This window comes from Gobio gobio (genome assembly GCF_949357685.1).
Source record: "Gobio gobio genome assembly, chromosome: 1".
In the NCBI taxonomy this organism is placed as follows: Eukaryota; Metazoa; Chordata; class Actinopteri; order Cypriniformes; family Gobionidae; genus Gobio; species Gobio gobio.
In genome coordinates this window covers 77,245,177-77,263,719 of record NC_137097.1, presented here as the reverse complement: position 1 = coordinate 77,263,719, position 18,543 = coordinate 77,245,177, and the positions used below count along the sequence as shown (strand labels likewise).

At 40.0% G+C, this 18,543-nt stretch overlaps 1 protein-coding gene across 1 annotated transcript; it reads left to right on the top strand.

Moving 5' to 3' along the window:
- Positions 1-255: 255 nt before the first annotated feature.
- On the top strand, positions 256-17,000 carry pick1 (protein interacting with prkca 1). The gene is made up of 13 exons (XM_079814665.1): positions 256-440; positions 608-715; positions 923-1,034; positions 1,114-1,242; positions 4,774-4,840; positions 5,079-5,168; positions 5,444-5,497; positions 5,583-5,645; positions 7,262-7,395; positions 7,518-7,610; positions 7,697-7,747; positions 12,715-12,859; positions 16,601-17,000. Exons 2-13 carry the CDS (start codon positions 675-677, stop codon positions 16,852-16,854), a joined length of 1,233 nt encoding a protein of 410 aa, XP_079670791.1. The 5' UTR covers positions 256-440; positions 608-674; the 3' UTR covers positions 16,855-17,000.
- The last annotated feature ends 1,543 nt before the right edge of the window (positions 17,001-18,543 follow it).

Below are 18,543 nucleotides of genomic sequence, written 5' to 3'. Positions count from 1 at the left end.
TGAATTATATTACTCTATGAAGCAGTTAGGCTACATGGATATGAAAAATACATCGTAAATCAAAATGTGTACGTAATTAAATCATAGTGACTGTGGGAACGGAGGTAGGCCTACTTCAAAACTGAAATGTTTTGGGACTTAACGACATTTCACTCCATATGAAATCAACATTAGTAATATTATATCAATATTATATTATATCCACTCCATAACATATTTGAAAGAATATGTTAACACTCCAGCCCTATAGGAGGCGGAAATGCGCATTTGCGCTGGTTTTTCCAGCCACCATTAAACACCAGCAGAAGAATAAAGCATCCTGCAGACTGGTGATCAGATGAAAAAGCTCAATGTTTATCGAATTATCTTCATAAAACAACACTGAAACATTGTTTCTATAATTTAACGGCATTGTACTTGAAATATTCATCTACGGAGCGGTAAGAGAGACACGTCCGAATTATGTATTTGCGTAAACACCTGTCGCCACCTCATAATAACAACAACAACACATGATAAAGAGCAGCATATTGAATAGATGTCAGTACAGATGATTTAACTTAACTTACACCGTGAGTTGCATTAATACTGTTGTGTTATTATACAGTTTGAGAGCATCTGAATGAATGAAGGGAGTTTGATCACACACTGAACACAGACGATCAGAGCTGATCATGTTCACAGACATGGACTATGAGCTCGAGGAGGACAAACTGTGAGTATCTCAACATAACCAGCATTCATATCGAGCTGCTTACATTATTGGGCTTTCTATCTACTGTGGGGAAGGATATAGAGATATTTCTGCAAGTCATCAAGTGTGTAACTGCAATTGAGGAGGAGAGCTTGTGACATAAGGATAACAGATCTAGTGTATAAAAAAATGAAGATGGATAGTATTTAGTGTTGTGTTTGTGTCCAGGGGGATTCCCACAGTTCCTGGAACAGTGACTCTGAAGAAGGACTCACAGAACCTGATTGGGATCAGCATTGGGGGCGGAGCTCAGTTCTGCCCATGTCTCTACATCGTACAGGTCACATGTTCACGCCTGCATCAGTTCATGTGTTTTGTGGAAGGTTTTCTGTTTCTGAGGATGGCTCATGTGTGCTCAGGTGTTTGATAATACGCCGGCCGCTCTGGATGGGACGGTGGCCGCGGGGGACGAGATCACGGGGGTCAACGGCAGACCGGTGAAAGGAAAGACTAAAGTGGAGGTGGCCAAGATGATCCAGACGGTGCAGGTACAACGGTTAAAACGTCAACTCGGATAATGTTTGAAAAAGATTAATTTTGATTTACTTCAAGCTGCAAGTCTAAAGAAAGATTAGGTACGAAAATGTGCATATCATTTATTTGTGTTTGTGTAATTAATAACAAATCGCTTGTTAACTTACACTCATTCGAGGGCAATCATATGAAAATTGTACGTGTGTACGGGAAAATATCGAATTGCGATTATTCTGGTTAAAAATGCGATTTTTTATTTTTACAAATGAAAAGTGTGTATCTAACATTTTGTGTTTATATATTAAAGGTAAGGTAGGTAGGATTTGGTTAAAAAACTGTTTTTCCAAATTTGTTTAAAGCAGCACTAGGTAACGTTTCAACCATTATAATATATTTTCAAGACTCTTGTGATGATACATGGACTTACAATAGGTTGAATGACACGTCTGCCATAGCCTGACGGGGTCTGTATCGTTTTTAATCGTACTTTTAAACTTCGGGTTTCGGGTAGAAACCCGAGAAAAAAAAGAACTATAAAATTCGACTGCTTTACGGCATATACGTCACTTCCACCATCACCCCCACTTCCTTAAATTCGGACGTGCGAACCAAACTATCATTTGTTTGCCGAATGTTATAGTCATGGCCGAAGCAGCACAGAAAAATAAGAAAGCAAAGGTTTTGTCGGAGGAAAGCAAAAAGAGATCGGATTAAAGGCAGGACGAGGATAAAGTGGAGGTGGCCAAGATGATCCAGACGGTGCAGGTACAACGTTTAAAACGTCAACTCGGATAATGTTTGAAAAAGATTAATTTTGATTCAAGAGTCTAAAGAAAAATTAGGTACGAAAATGTGCATATCATTTATTTGTGTTTGTGTCATTAATAACAAATCACTTGTTAACTTACACTCATTCGAGGGCAATCATATGAAAATTGTACTTGTGTACGGGAAAAAATATCTAATTGCGATTTTTCTGGTTAAAATTGCGATTGCGATTTAAAATGCGATTTTTTTTTTTTTTTAATTTTTACAAATGAAAAGTGTGTATATATGATTTTGTGTTTATATATTAATATGACTAATAATTATTATTATTATTGCTAAATACAAATATTTAACAAAATAAGAAATATTACTATTACAAAAACATTAACATTACTATTACAATAACAAAAATAGTATTTAAGAATAAATATAATAATAATAATAATATTTATATTTTACAGAAAACTTTTTACAAAAAAACTGCTGGACAGCCTATGACTAAAAATCATTAGAAAGGTCTAAGGATTTATTGTAAAAATTATATTATTATTAAAAAAATCTGTGCTTTTTATCTATGATATCAATTTCTTAAAGTCTATGTCTTTAATATGAAATATGAGCCTCTTTTGCATCCACTGCGTGGATAAAATCTCCTGTACATTGAAGAAAAACATATAGATTGTCATATAAATTTATTTAGAGCGAAGTATTATTTGTTGCCAAAAAGTTTTAATTCATACTGGAAGCCAGAGGGCGCCCTCGAGCAGAAACTCCACATTTCCCTCAGAGAAGTAATCGCTGTCAGGAAATCCCTAATGTGTGTGAAGCTAGCGCTGTGTAAATTAGCAGAGCTGAATAAAAAGAAGATAGAAACGCTTTGATTAAATATGATGACAATAAACACACGACTGCGTCAATATATGGTGTATTTGATTTCTTCAGGCCTTCTCGGGTATTTTCATCATAATAAAGTATTCAGTGCTGATTGACATCCTGTGAAGAGAAGCCACATCAGCTCACAAACACTCAACTGACGATATGAAGTGAGTTAAAGCGGGTTATTAAACGTATTTTGTTGGACAACACATTAGTTTGTGAAGATGTTTGACACGTGTTGCTTTTTCAAACGCACATTATAATCGACTCAAACTCGCAGTGCTTTCAGACGGAGCAGCGTTTACTCCTGATCACTGACACGCTGGGCATTTATTTATTTAATTAAAATCGCAGCCTTTGCGCTTTCATAATCGCACATAACCCAAATCGTGATTGCGGTTCGATTTCGATTAATCGTGCAGCCCTAACGTGTAATTAAAAGCATTTTTACAGTGTTAGATGGAGGATATACGTGATTTGAATCATGTGAGCATCACAGGTATTGCCGTAAATAACAAGAGACAACTTCTCACGTTGAGCACATCGTTTAATAAACTGAGGCAGAAAACTCTGAATCAAAATGGTGCTGACAAGCGTCCCGCATCAACACGTGTTAAGCACATTTAAAGGGACCGCGATCCCTGAACAGTCCTGAACAAACACGCTAACAAAGTGCTGCATTTATAATCAACAGTGTATAGAACTCATTTTAACTGAAAGGTGAATTATGTATGCCACATTCACTACGAGAGTATATTTAGATTATTTCTTGTGTTTGTGAATGTGTTAATTTTGACAGCAAATTTTGATTTAGTTTTAGTCATAGTCTTTTGACTAAAATGCAATTTAGTTTTAATCATGTTTTAGTCACTTGAATTGTTTTTAGTTTTAGTCTAGTTTTAGTATCCTAAAATCTAATGAGTTTAGTTAAATTTTAATACATTAAGCATTTAAGCATTACTTAACCGGCTCTCACTTGAACTGACATTTTGACATCATTTGTTTTTGACGTTAAAAATACACGAAAGAGCTCAATTCACTTTTTTGTCTGTTTTTTAAAAACATCTATATAGTTTTTATAACTTTGTATTTCTGTTTTAGTCAGTAGGCCAATCAGGTTAAGCTAAAGCTTCAAATAAGTTTGTTTATTTATTTATTTTTAATTTCAGTTAACATTTATTTAATTTCAAGTAATTCATTTTTTTTAAATGGTTTTAGTGAACTATTATAACCCTGATACTTTATTGAATATGTGTCAAAAACTGGTCTTTCCTCCTGACTATGAATTAAATGGAAAAGAAATTAAATACAGTTTATTGTGTAACCAAAAACGAATATATAATGCGTGACTTTTAATTATAAACCAGCTGGAAATACACCAGGACTCTTATTTTGAAATGTCTGCACATCTGTTGCAGTTGCAGGAGCTCATTCAAGTTCAGATGAGGGAGATAAAATATGCGTTGTTACAACGGTCTAAAACACATTACTATATAAACATTGTAAAGTCAACTGTCATTATTCATCAGCATTAGTTCATAAACAATCGCCTGGCATAAATGTGTGTTATTGATTGATTGAGCCGCTCTGGAGCTGGATTGGGGGTGTGTGAGCCGTGTGTTTTCCAGTGGTTAGATCAGTTCAGATCAAATGTGCGCATCTGTTACACAGGACATCAGTTCTGACCCGATCTCTTCCCTAATCCTCCCTCCCTAACATTTGCGTTTTTAATTGTTGACGAAAATGACAGTTGATTTTCGTCATAGTTTTTGTCATCCAACACTAGTTTTTATTTAGTCATCGTCTCGTTTTCGTCAGTGAAAAAAGGTTGTTAATGAAAATTATGACGAAAATTATTCGTCAACTAAATTAACACTTGTGAATGTGTTTGTGACCTGCAGGGTGAAGTCGTGATCCAGTACAATAAACTACAGGCCGATCCCAAGCAGGGAAAATCTCTGGATATCGGTAAAAAACTCAAACAAATATTCATTGTGTTTGAATGATTGCAGACGCTCATTCGTGTTTTTCTCTATTTGAGCCCTGTGAAAATCCTTTATTATTCTTTTTAGTGGATTAATATATTTTACTCACCGAAAAACATGTTTTCAATTGAATTTATAAAACTTTAACAATGTAATCAATCATAAACCATGTAAAGAGGGTTTTTCATATGGTTTTGTGTGTGTGGGTGTGTGTGTGTCAGTGCTGAAGAAGGTGAAGCATCGTCTGGTGGAGAACATGAGTTCAGGAACCGCAGACGCTCTGGGACTCAGCAGAGCCATTCTGTGCAATGGTCAGTACTTCTCTCTCTCTCTCTCTCTCTCTCTCTCTCTCGCTCACTGTCTGTAAAGGCATTTTAAATCAGTTTTCTGTGCGCGACTCTCTCTCGATGAAACGTGCTGTCGGCATCCTCTTTTAGCAGGTTCATGTGTGGAAACATCTCTGTGACATGAGAAACTGTGTGTGTGTGTGTGTGTGTGTGTGTGTGTGTGTGTGTGTGTGTGTGTGTGTGTGTGTGTGTGTGTGTGTGTGTGTGTGTGTGTGTGTGTGTGTTTGTGTTTGTTTCAGATGGTCTGGTGAAGAGGCTGGAGGAGCTGGAGAAAACGGCTGAACTTTATAAAGGTGGTTCATTCACACTGATGCTGCGTTAAACCAGTGACTGAGAGGGTTTGACAGGGAAATAACCTGAGTGTTTGTGTGTGTTCAGGGCTGATGGAGCACACCAAGAGACTCCTGAGAGCTTTCTATGAGCTCTCTCACACTCACAGAGGTCAGATATCACACACACACACACACACACACCGACAGCCGTTTACAGTGACTGAGAAATCTGTGGTTTAAGTGACTTTAGTGAGTATGTCAAAGCTGAGAAGAATGAAACTCAATGCCTTCACAAGAGTTTAAGCATGATTGAAAATGTTAACACAAATAATGACTGTAAAGTAATACAGTCATATTCACTTTCTCCTGAAGAACGCTCATTTTATAGACAGGAAAATTGGTTTGCTGTAAAAGATTGACATTCAATTTGGGATCATACACACTCACCTAAAGAATTATTAGGAACACCTGTTCAATTCCTCATTAATGCAATTATCTAATCAACCAATCACATGGCAGTTGCTTCAATGCATTTAGGGGTGTGGTCCTGGTCAAGACAATCTCCTGAACTCCACACTGAATGTCGGAATGGGAAAGAAAGGGGATTTAAGCAATTTTGAGCATGGCATGGTTGTTGGTGCCAGACGGGCCGGTCTGAGTATTTCACAATCTGCTCAGTTACTGGGATTTTCACGCACAACCATTTCTAGGGTTTGCAAAGAATGGTGTGAAAAGGGAAAAACATCCAGTATGCGGCAGTCCTGTGGGCGAAAATGCCTTGTTGATGCTAGAGGTCAGAGGTCATGGGCCGACTGATTCAAGCTGATAGAAGAGCAACTTTGACTGAAATAACCACTCGTTACAACCGAGGTCTGCAGCAAAGCATTTGTGAAGCCACAACACGCACAACCTTGAGGCGGATGGGCTACAACAGTAGAAGACCCCACCGGGTACCACTCATCTCCACTACAAATAGGAAAAAGAGGCTACAATTTGCACAAGCTCACCAAAATTGGACAGTTGAAGACTGGAAAAATGTTGCCTGGTCTGATGAGTCTCGATTTCTGTTGAGACATTCAGATGGTAGAGTCAGAATTTGGCGTAAACAGAATGAGAACATGGATCCATCATGCCTTGTTACCACTGTGCAGGCTGGTGGTGGTGGTGTAATGGTGTGGGGGATGTTCTCTTGGCACACTTTAGGCCCCTTAGTGCCAATTGGGCATGGTTTAAATGCCACGGCCTACCTGAGCATTGTTTCTGACCATGTCCATCCCTTTATGAGCACCATGTCCCCATCCTCTGATGGCTACTTCCAGCAGGATAATGCACCGTCACAAAGCTCGAATCATTTCAAAATGGTTTCTTGAACATGACAATGAGTTCACTGGACTAAAATGGCCCCCACAGTCGCCAGATCTCAACCCAATAGAGCATCTTTGGGATGTGGTGTAACGGGAGCTTCGTGCCCTGGATGTGCATCCCACAAATCTCCATCAACTGCAAGATGCTCTCCTATCAATATGGGCCAACATTTCTAAAGAATTCTTTCAGCTCCTTGTTGAATCAATGCCACGTAGAATTAAGGCAGTTCTGAAGGCGAAAGGGGGTCAAACACAGTATTAGTATGTGTTCCTAATAATCCTTTAGGTGAGTGTATACATAAGATGGTCTCTAGTTACACAACGCACCAGTAACTTTAGATCGTCTGGTGGTAATAACCAAACATGACCAACAAACTCCACCCGAGGCGTGATTGTAATGTTTGTTTTCTCGCTCTCTCAGCGTTTGGCGATGTGTTTTCCGTCATTGGCGTCCGTGAGCCTCAGGCCGCCGCCAGCGAAGCCTTCGTGAAGTTTGCCGAAGCTCATCGAAACATGGAGAAGTTCGGCATCCAGCTGCTGAAGACCATCAAACCCGTGAGAGATCAGAAACCACTTCATGTTCTCACTCAGACACTTGACTGTAATAGAGAGGAACTAAATATATGGTGTAGAACAGCTAAAGACACAATGCAAATGTCTGTCCGTCTGTCCGTCAGATGCTGCATGATCTGAACACGTATCTTCACAAAGCCATCCCAGACACCAAACTCACCATCCGCAAATACCTGGACGTCAAGTTCGAGTATCTGGTAAGAGACCGTTCAGCATTTAATGATCGCGAGAGGAGATGCGAGGGATTTTAAGAGTGTTTTATGGTGATGTGTCTGTGTTTCAGTCGTACTGTCTGAAGGTGAAGGAGATGGATGATGAAGAGTACAGCTGTATCGTAAGTTCACGCACTCCGTCCATTAACTAACCAAAACTAAACTTAGCGTGAGGGAAACCATCTGGCGATTATTCAACTCTTACTGTGCGTTCATAGAAGTTAACCTCAAAATAAACCAATTAAAAGCCATTTGTGTGTTTCAACATGCTAATAGCTAATTTCAACAAGCAGTTTATAGGAGAAGTTAACTAGCCTTGGTCTTTAATTAACGCTCACATTAATTTGTGTGCAGCCTACATTACAATTACTGTCCTGGGTGAAGTGCAGCATTAATGCATTTGGCCAAATCGATGTTGTTTTGAGCAAATTAAATGCATTCCCGCTGAAAAACAAGCGTTCTAGAGCGAATGTGTTGCCTATAAATAGTGTCACGCGCCTTCTTATCAAATTCGCCGCCACCGCAATGATCAACCTCTCCTCCATTTTGCTTGGGAACTAATGTGGTGGGAGCCAAAGTTTACAGCACTGCCCTCTCTGGAGTCCTCTCAAGCGGAGCACCTTCTCCCATTGGTTGCCGCCGAACCGCATCATAGCTCATTACCATAAAGTTGACCAGATTTCAACTCTCTTCGATGGCCAAATCAGTTAGTATATTGTTACTGTTTAAACTGCCTTACCCTGTTCACTGATTATAACGCGATTTGGAGTTCAGTTTAATTTAAACTTTGACCCTGACACAGTCACTCTGAACAATTTTTTTTTTTTTAAAGATAAGCAAATTTGATTTTATTACTGATAAATGTGTGAAACTGCTCAAAAATGTTTAAAATCGTTTTTTTTTATAAACACGTTACCGCTAGGGGTGTAACAGTACACAGAACTGACGGTTCGGGTAAGGGCGAGAAAACTAAATATAAAATAGCTTTTTTTTATTCAACAGTGGTTTACTGAACAAATGTCTGTCCTTAATTTAATTCAATTATAACTAAAACACAATGCCGTAATCTATATAAGGAGCCCTTACTCACACATTGCTATTAAAGGTTAACAACAGAGCCCAAACTATTAGCCTAAATTCAGTTGCTATTTATTTTTAGACATAATAATCAACACTCATAAGCTTCACATAAGGCAGGTTTTGCATTAACTTCTAAATCTAATTATAAAATTATGTTTTAACTCCAATTCGTTGTTGAAATTAGACCTGTCGCAATAGTCCATAAATCAATTAATCGTTGACGCCATTTTTACCCTCGGTTCGCGCGGACGCGTCGAGTTTAAACTTTAAGGCTTAAAGCTACACTGAAGTTGGCAGTTTGATAAATGCAAGTTAATTCTTCAGCTTAATCTTTGTGTGCTAAAAAGGCACATAAGTTCCTGTAGAGATAGCAATACATATTCTCCTTTTTTTGCCAAATAAATGAAAAGCATGTCATCAATGTCTTCCCTCTTGCTGTATCAAAATCTCACCTATTGTCATTATTTTAGTTGAAAATAGTCTCAGAACGACAATATTATCGTTTATCGCATTCATTTCTTGGCCAATTTATCGTCCAGCAAAATTTGTTATCATGACAGGCCTAGTTGAAATATAATAATTTATACACAGTGGCAGTGTATAAAGACATCAGTCACAGGTTCAGTAGAATAAAATGTATATTTAATATATAACGGCTAATAAAGGTCATATATTTAGTGAAAGAGTTCATCTCTCTAGTGCAGCCTTTCTCAAACCTTTTTCAGTCAGGGCACCTTTCAAAAGTGCATAAAATTTCAAGGCACCCCAGTTTAAAATATAATTTAAAAACACTGCATAACCCAAATTTAAATGCAAATGTCCTGTTTATTTAGACAGGACAGTAATGAACAGAGCATAATACGAACTGTAAATAACAATAATAATAACAACTTTATAGCACCTTTAAAAACAGGTTTGCAAAGTAATTCACAAAATAATTAATCAGAGACACAAATGCCATAAAACCGTAAGAGGTGGACCGCACAATACAAGAACCCAACAACAAATCCTGACCAGGAGAACTAAACTGAAGTGCAGGATGCAGTTAAAATAAAATAAAAAGTGGCAGACATAACAAAAATAAATAAAATCAGATACAATACGATAAGAAAAAGATCCATGTTCCATGCACCAGAGATAAGCAGGAATGTTTTTCCATATAGTGCTTGTTTTCATCCGTGCCATATGCACATGCACACACACCCACATACACCCATACACACACAAAAAAATAATCCGCAACGAGAGATGGAGAAAGATCTACATGCGCGCACATACGCGCTCACACAAGCCGGGGGTGGGGGTGACCACAATAAATGAGAGACTTTTATGTCATTTTTCCTTTTTTATTCAAAATATTCACACATTTGTTAGATATGGCCTGAAATATCTGATATTCCGATTATCAAATATATACAAGTGGAAGTGTTTTGTCGTTTAAACACCTTTAAAACGATCGCGTTAGTTGAGCTGTATGCGCGATGGGCGCCGCCATCGCCGCCGCAGGCGCAGTTCAGACAATCGGATCTGTTGGATTTAGAACGTGAATTCATCCACTTCTCCCAAAATACATAAAAGTAAGTGGCAGGTGAACTGGGAGAAGAATAGAGTAAACTTTAAAGTTACTTACACAATGTGTATCTGATATGAATAAAACTAATTATAATGGAAAGGATTATTATTGCCTCTTCATTTTTCATCATTGTGCATTTTACAAACTCTAAATGTATTGTTTTTTTAGTACGTATATGTATGAAACCTAAAATAAACATTATGTGGCTGAAAACACTGAAAAGTTGTGATATATGACAAGTCTGAGCGCGCCTGTCTCTGGCTCAGTGCAAGCCAACGCGAAAGCACATTTGAATTTACATTTGAATGAACGTGATGCACTGACCGTTCTAATCACATGTGTGAATGTGTGATCGTACGTCCGAAAGGGTTAAAAAGAAGAAGGATGTATTTATGTAAATTCAAATATATTTTATATATGAAATTTCAGAATTTTTTTTTTATTTATTTTTTTTAGCCTACGAAATTTTTTGGCGGCACCCCAGTGTGCCGCGGCACCCACTTTGAGAAAGGCTGCTCTAGTGAACTAACAGCTGTGGACACTGAATGTGATGCTGCGTGACATTGTTCTCAAGCTGTTTTATTGACGTCTTTCTGCCGTTGAGACACGGACTGAGCGATTACACCACATATGGTACGCTTTAGTAAGTTGTACTGTATCCTCAACACACCTTCAGATGTTGATTCATGTTTATTCTTTGACTTGACGAGATGATCGCGTTCACTTGTGCGCCGCCGCTTGAACTGTACAGTGATCAATCACGTCACATTAAAGAGCGTTAAACAGCATTTATCTTTTGAATTTTGTGATAAAATGGACTGAATACTTACTATGTTTGTGTGGGAACTCGGATTGAAGTGTGTTGGAAGCCCTGTACCGAAACGGTTCAGTACGAACATTACACCCCTAATTACTGTACATACTGTATATGCGTACACACCCAGGGTTTCTTTAAAAAAAAGACCTTGAAAAGGTCTTATATTGGAGCAGAAAGTCTTAAATTCAATAACATGGCTTTAAATCAGGGCCCTGTGGTTTCTGCGATGTGGAAAACGTGGATGGAATTGCAGAATCCATTCATGAAAATGGGATTTATTGTATAATGCAGAATGTCACGGATTTGTCCAATTTTAAATGAATAATTCAAAAGTATGTCAGAACACTTAAAGGGACCGTTCACCCAAAATGGCAATTCGGTCATCCTAATGTCATTCCAAACCTGCAAGACTTTCATTCATCAAATAAAGCCATCGAGCCTCTTCATCCATATGGATTAGTTTTACGATCTCTTTATGAACTTTTTGAAGAGGCAAAGTGTCAATGGAGGGACAGAAATCTTTCCCATTTCATTGAAAATATCTTCATTTGTGTTCCGAAGAAGAACGAAAGCCAGTAAACCTCAATTTAACCATTAAAGCAGAACTTTTAAGGCCCTAATTTACAAATTACATTGCATGCACTGCAAACAATGATGTTCTTCCTTAGGATTTTTGTTTTCCAGAACAATTTCTAAATATATTTACTTGGCATGCAAAATTAGGATATTATGTGTTGTTTTCTGAGTAATTGAACAAAATTGAGCGAGTTTATGCTTAAAACAAGAACAAATATCTGTCATTGGGTATGATTACTTGCATTAGAATTTATGTAATGTAATTTTTCTTGTTTTAATCATAAATTCACTTTCATAAGACTTCCCAAGATTTCTCTCAAACTTTTACGCTATTTTTTGTAAAATTAATTAAAAAGTTATGGAGATCTGTTGGAAATCGTCAACACTTAGAAAGTCAGTAATGCAACTCATTGTGTTTACACATTCACATTTATTGTGAATTTATTACATGAATTGGTCTTAAAAACGTCTTAAATTTACCTTCATAAAACCTGTAGAAACCCTGACACTTAATTTTAAAGATTAAACTAAATAAGGAAATAATTCCATTATTAAAATGCAAGATTTGTAGATTTAAGTTATATAGCATTTTTTCTGTATTGTTGTTGTTAAATAAAGCTAGATTTTTGCCAGTGTGCCTGATTATGTTAAATAAGTATGATTAAAAATCATTTTATTACTGTTAATCATGGAAAAGAGTAAAGTTTTTTACAAAATTGAGATGTAGGGCTTGTTATATATGCATATTTAACTCTTAATATAAATATTTAACCCATTTAATTTGTGATTGCATACAAAACATCACTGTTTTCTACTGTTATTCATGTAAAAATGACGATGCAGAAAGACGAATGCATATTAAAATAGTAAAATACTATATGTATGTTGAAATGCATTAACCATTTTTGACATAAATGCATTTTTATGTTTGTGTATTGTGTCTGTGTATATATATATATTTTACTACATTGAAACAAATAACGAGATTGTGGCTATACATATTTGCATAATGACTTGTTTAACCCTGTGTGTGTGTGTTTCAGGCGCTGGGCGACCCGTTGTACCGCGTCAGCACCGGTAACTACGAGTACCGCTTGATCCTGCGCTGTCGGCAGGAAGCTCGCGCACGATTCGCCAAGATGCGCAAGGACGTTTTGGAGAAAATCGAACTCCTGGACCAGAAACACGGTGTGTTGAGTAGGTCGAGACGCATCGGAGGCCAGCTAGTAGTTGCTGTGCGAGTAAACCTCACTCCTCTGATCTCAAGAGATGCTCTAGCGACTGACGCTATGGGTTGCAGCTTTTAGCCTCCTTGTTAGAGCGTCTGACTCTCATGCAGGTGGACCCGGGTTCGAGTCCCGCTTGGGGCGGTTTGAACAGAAGGGGTTATATTGGTGCCGTGACCCGGATGGGAGTGAGGTTTAGGGGGTGAGTGTAACGGTGGCCAGCTAGTAGTTGCTGTGCAAGTAAACCTCACTCCTCTGATCTCAAGAGACGCTCTAGGGACTGACGCAAGGGGTTGCAGCCTTTAGCCTCCTTGTTGGAGGTCCGACTCTCATGCTGGCGGACCGGGGTTCGAGTCCCGCTTGGAGCGGGTGGTTACATTGGTGCCGTGACCCAGATGGGAGTGAGGTTTAGGGGGTGAGTGTAACGGAGGCCAGCTAGTAGTTGCTGTGCGAGTAAACCTCACTCCTCTGATCTCAAGAGACGCTCTAGCGACTGACGCTAGGGGTTGCAGCCTTTAGCCTCCTTGTTAGAGCATCTGACTCTTATGCTGGTGGACCCGGGTTCGAGTCCCGCTTGAGGCGGTTAGAACAGGAGGGGTTACATTGGTGCCGTGACCCAGATGGGAGTGAGGTTTAGGGGGGTGAGTGTAACGGAGGCCAGTTAGTAGTCGCTATGCAAGTAAACCTCACTCCTCTGATCTCAAGAGACGCTCTATCGACTGACACTAGAGGTTGCAGCCTTTAGCTTCCTTGTTAGAGCGTCTCACTCTCATGCAGGCGGACCCGGGTTCGAGTCCCGCTTGGGGCGGTTTGAACAGGAGGGGTTATATTGGTGCCGTGACTAGGGATGGGTCGCGATTTTCGAATATTCGATTAGTTATTTAATTATAGAATATCGAATAGTATGTGCGATTATCGTCCAAAAAAAAATCCCCATGTTGTCGGTGCTGATGTGGTGCTGACGCGTTCATGTAACCAGAGGCGCTGCCAATAACGCTCCTAAAAGCTGCCAGTCCGCTCTCAGGGTGTTTTATACAGGACACGTTTGCTGCGGTCCGAGTCTGATTCTTCCCTCCGCCTCCGCAGTGTTGGTCTGGTTTCACACTCAACTTGAACCCTGGTGCGTTTGCGTTCATCTTACGTCATCACAAACGTGCACGGGCGTGATAGAAAACAGAACGCGGGTCAATATGGGCTTTTTTAAATTAATTTGGTGCTATTATGTGCAGCTGAGTAAACGACACTTGGGTTAACCGTATGTGTGTCGCTTGAAGGCGGCTTTGCTGCTTGCAAACAGACTCTTTTGAGGAGACGTGAATTGCCATTCATTTGCTGCCCTGATTGCACTCTATAGCGAATACACTGCAGGCTCGCTCTCGCGATCGTATCTCAGCTAAATCATCAACACTATCATCTCTTACGTGTATGTTATTGAACTAATGACATTGTAATCGACTAAAACGCATGTGCTGGTTACTACCCGAGTGCTGTTTGCACATTCACGTGAATCGTGGCACAGCTCCGAGAGCAACCGAACTCCGGTTGTGTGTTCTCGGGTTCGGTACCTCAGTGCACACCAAGCTCTGTAGGTAAGCTTTCACATTAGCAATTTTTCATGCTAACCGTGCCCCATTCCGAACTAAAATGCCAGAGTTAAAACGCCCTGAGACAACAGAAGAATAACACATCGTCTCACGCGCACGCTGTAGACTTGTGGCATTTATCAGGTAACTTGGGGCGATGTCACATTACAGTCATATGTTCAAATCAAATCAAATCAAATCAAATCAAATCAAATCAAATCACTTTATTTGTCACTCTACATATGCACAAGTGCAACAGTAGGTGAAATTCTTAGGTGCAGTTCCGAGCAGCATGGTAGTCATGACATGACATGTACAACATTTAAAGCAGCATCAGATTACACATCTGATGCGCCCACAATTACTCACAGCACAGTAAACTCTACAATAAACAATAAATAATTTACACAATGTGAGTGTAGTTCTCACAGCTTTAAACAATATACACATACTTACAATATACATATACTTTAAACAATATACACTAAACATACACTAAACAATATACATTACGCTATAATAGTAATAATAATATACAATGTACAGTATAAAATATTATTCACAGATTGAAAAATTGAAATCCAAAGTGCAATAGATGCTGTATGATAAATAAATGTGTATATAATGTGTGTTTATCTACAGTGGGTTGTGCTGAGTGATATTCTGTCCAGTGTGTGTTATGATCCTGATGGGTCAAGAGTTAAGGAGTCTAATTGCTTGTGGGAAGAAGCTGTTCTGGAGTCGGCTGGTGCGTGTTCTGATGCTGTGGTACCGTCTGCCTGATGGCAGCAGTGAGAGCAGCCCATGGTTCGGGTGGCTAGAGTCTCTGATCCTCTGAGCTCTCTTCACACACCGCCTGGCGTAAATGTCCTGGAGGGAGGGAAGCTCACCTCCGATGATGCAGCTGGCCGTGCGCACTACCCTTTGCAGGGCTTTGCGGCTGCGGGCGGTACTGTTGCCGTACCAGGTGGTGATGCAGCCAGTCAGCAGGCTCTCTATGGTGCAGGTGTAGAACCGTGTGAGGATGTGGCGGCTCATTCCAAACCTCCTCAGCCGTCGCAGGAAGAAAAGGCGCTGATGAGCCTTCTTCACAACGGCCTCGGTGTGGACGGACCATGAGAGTTCCTCTGTGATGTGGACACCGAGGAACTTGAAGCTGCTGACTCTCTCCACCGGTGCTCCATCGATGGTGATGGGGCGGTGTTCTCTCTCATTCCTCCTGAAGTCGACCACCAGCTCCTTGGTCTTGCTGACGTTGAGGGAGAGGTTGTGCTCCTGACACCATCGTGTCAGAGTGTGCACCTCCTCTCTGTAGGCCGTTTCATCATTGTCAGTGATGAGACCTACCACCGTCGTATCGTCAGCAAACTTGATGATGGTATTGGAGCTGTGGGTTGCCACACAGTCATGTGTGTACAAAGAGTACAGGAGTGGGCTGAGAACACAGCCCTGAGGGGCTCCAGTGTTGAGAGTCAGTGGTGAGGAGATGTTACTGCCCATTCTGACCACCTGGCGTCTGTTTGACAGGAAGTCCAGGATCCAGCTGCATAACAAGCTGTTTAAGCCGAGAGCCCGGAGTTTAATGTCAAGTATGGAGGGCACAATGGTGTTGAAGTTTCAGCATGTTACAATAAATATATGGCTTGAGTTGATATAGCCTATTCCCTAATTAATTAAACAGTTTGTTATCCTACAGATTGAGAGCGTGAATGGTCTCTCTCCCTCTCTCTCTGTTTATACGCGTGTAGCCTTTACATGCGTGCATGCGGGGGAGGAGTTGCGATTTTCGAATAAAAATCGAATAATTCCCAGCGATCGTCGAATATAATTTTTGCTTGAAATGCCCATCCCTAGCCGTGACCCGGATGGGAGTGTGGTTTAGGGGGGTGAGTGTAACGGAGGTCAGCTAGTAGTTGCTGTGTGAGTAAACCTCACTCCTCTGATCTCAAGAGACGCTCTAGCGACTAACACTAGAGGTTACAGCCTTTAGACTCCTTGTTAGAGCGTCCCACTCTCATGCTGGTGGACCCTGGTTCGAGTCCCGCTTAGAGGGGGCCGGTTTGAACAGGAGGGGTTACATCGGCTTTACTGCTCTTTAACCTTTTACTCTCCCCCTTCAGTTCAGGACATCGTGTTCCAGCTGCAGCGATTCGTCTCAGGCATGTCGCGCTATTACGACGACTGCTACGGCGTGCTGAAGGAGGCCGACGTGTTCCCCATCGAGGTGGATCTGTCCCGAACCACCATCAACTACGGCGGACAGAGCCTCTCCTACGAGGATGAGGAGGATGAGGATGAGGAGACGAGCAGAGCAGGAGAGGAAGACGCTCGGCAGACTGAGAACGGAGCCGAGAAACTCGTCGACGATGAGTGAGTGAGTGAGCGAATCAATGAAGGGAAAGCGAATGATCTCACTGTGACCAGAAGAGATATTGTGTGTTCAATGAAAGATTATATTATATATTCATATTTATATATATATATATGATATTTAATATTACATTTCTATAAACTACTCTCATTCAGAAAGGGAATCACTGAATGTTACGTTTGATTATTATGGTGATGGGATTTAAACTTTTAAACATTCTTTGTTTTCAACTCTTTGCACTCTTTCAAAACATTTCAAATGAACGGGACCTAAAGTTCAGATGTGTTTTTGCACAACTTGTGAAACACTGGATGAATGTCTTAAAGCATTGAACATTTCACTGTTTTCTTGTTTGCTTTGGATGTTTGGGTTTATTTTATTTAACTCTTCAACTGTGTACTTGTGGTTTATGTGCGTCCTAGAAAGATTCAAATGTCTTGACGGTAAGAAAAGCAATTATTTAAACCTGTTTGATAAAGCAAAATGCTTGTGAAACCTGTGTGTGAGTAAAAAAAACATCAATCAGAATTGTTTTATGGACTTTTTCTCATTAAACGTCTCAGTTTCAGGAATATTTGGGGTACTTTCCTCTGAAGGATTTGTGTGACGGCTGGCTAAACGTCTGTTAACTGCGTCTGAATCAAAGGTTTTACTGTGAAAATGTGCAAACAAAATCAATTCAACATTTCAGTTACAATCTCTTAGATCACAATTAATTCTTTAAAGCCTTTTTAAAGGGTTAGTTCACCCAAAAATGAAAATTCTGTCATTAATTACTCACCCTCATGTCGTTGGACACCCGTAAGACCTCCGTTCATATTCGGAACACAAATGAAGATATTTTAGTTGAAAGCTGATGGCTGAGAAAGGCTTCACACAGGCCTCCATTGGCATTCAGTACATTGACACTTCCAAGATCCATGAAAGGCACTTAAAACGTCGTTACAAAGTCTATCTCACCACAGTGGCTCTACAATAATCATACAATGCGACGACAATAGTTTTTGTGCGCAAAAAAAAATCAAAATAACACCTTTATCCAACTTGTTCTCGACTTCCGTGTGTGCCTCCACGACGCATGCGCGAGAATATGACGTAGCGCCGGTGTTCGGGAATCGATGAAATACACACTTAAGCCCCATTTTGAGAACTACGCCGAGACCTAAAGCACGATCAATGTAGAATCCAACAGCTTAGACACGCGCGTCTTCCTCTGCTCGTAAACAAATCGCTTCTGGGTCATATGTCCGAACGCCGGATCTGCGTCATATTCTCGCGCATGCGTCGTGGAGGCATACACGGAAGTCGAGAACAAGTTGGATAAAGGTGTTATTTTGATTTTTTTTTGCGCACAAAAACTATTGTCGTCGCATTGTATGATTATTGTAGAGCCACTGTGGTGAGATAGACTTTGTAACGACGTTTTAAGTGCCTTTTATGGGTCTTGTGAGTGTGAATGTACTGAATGCCAATGGAGGCCTATCTGAAGCCTTTCTCAGCCATCAGCTTTCAACTAAAATATCTTCATTTGTGTTCCGAATATGAACGGAGGTCTTACGGGTGTCCAACGACATGAGGGTGAGTAATTAATGACAGAATTTTCATTTTTGGGTGAACTAACCCTTTAACCCTTTTACATTATTGGTAATGTTGTAGAAATGCATGAATCTTATGAGAACTGTTCAGCTGTGA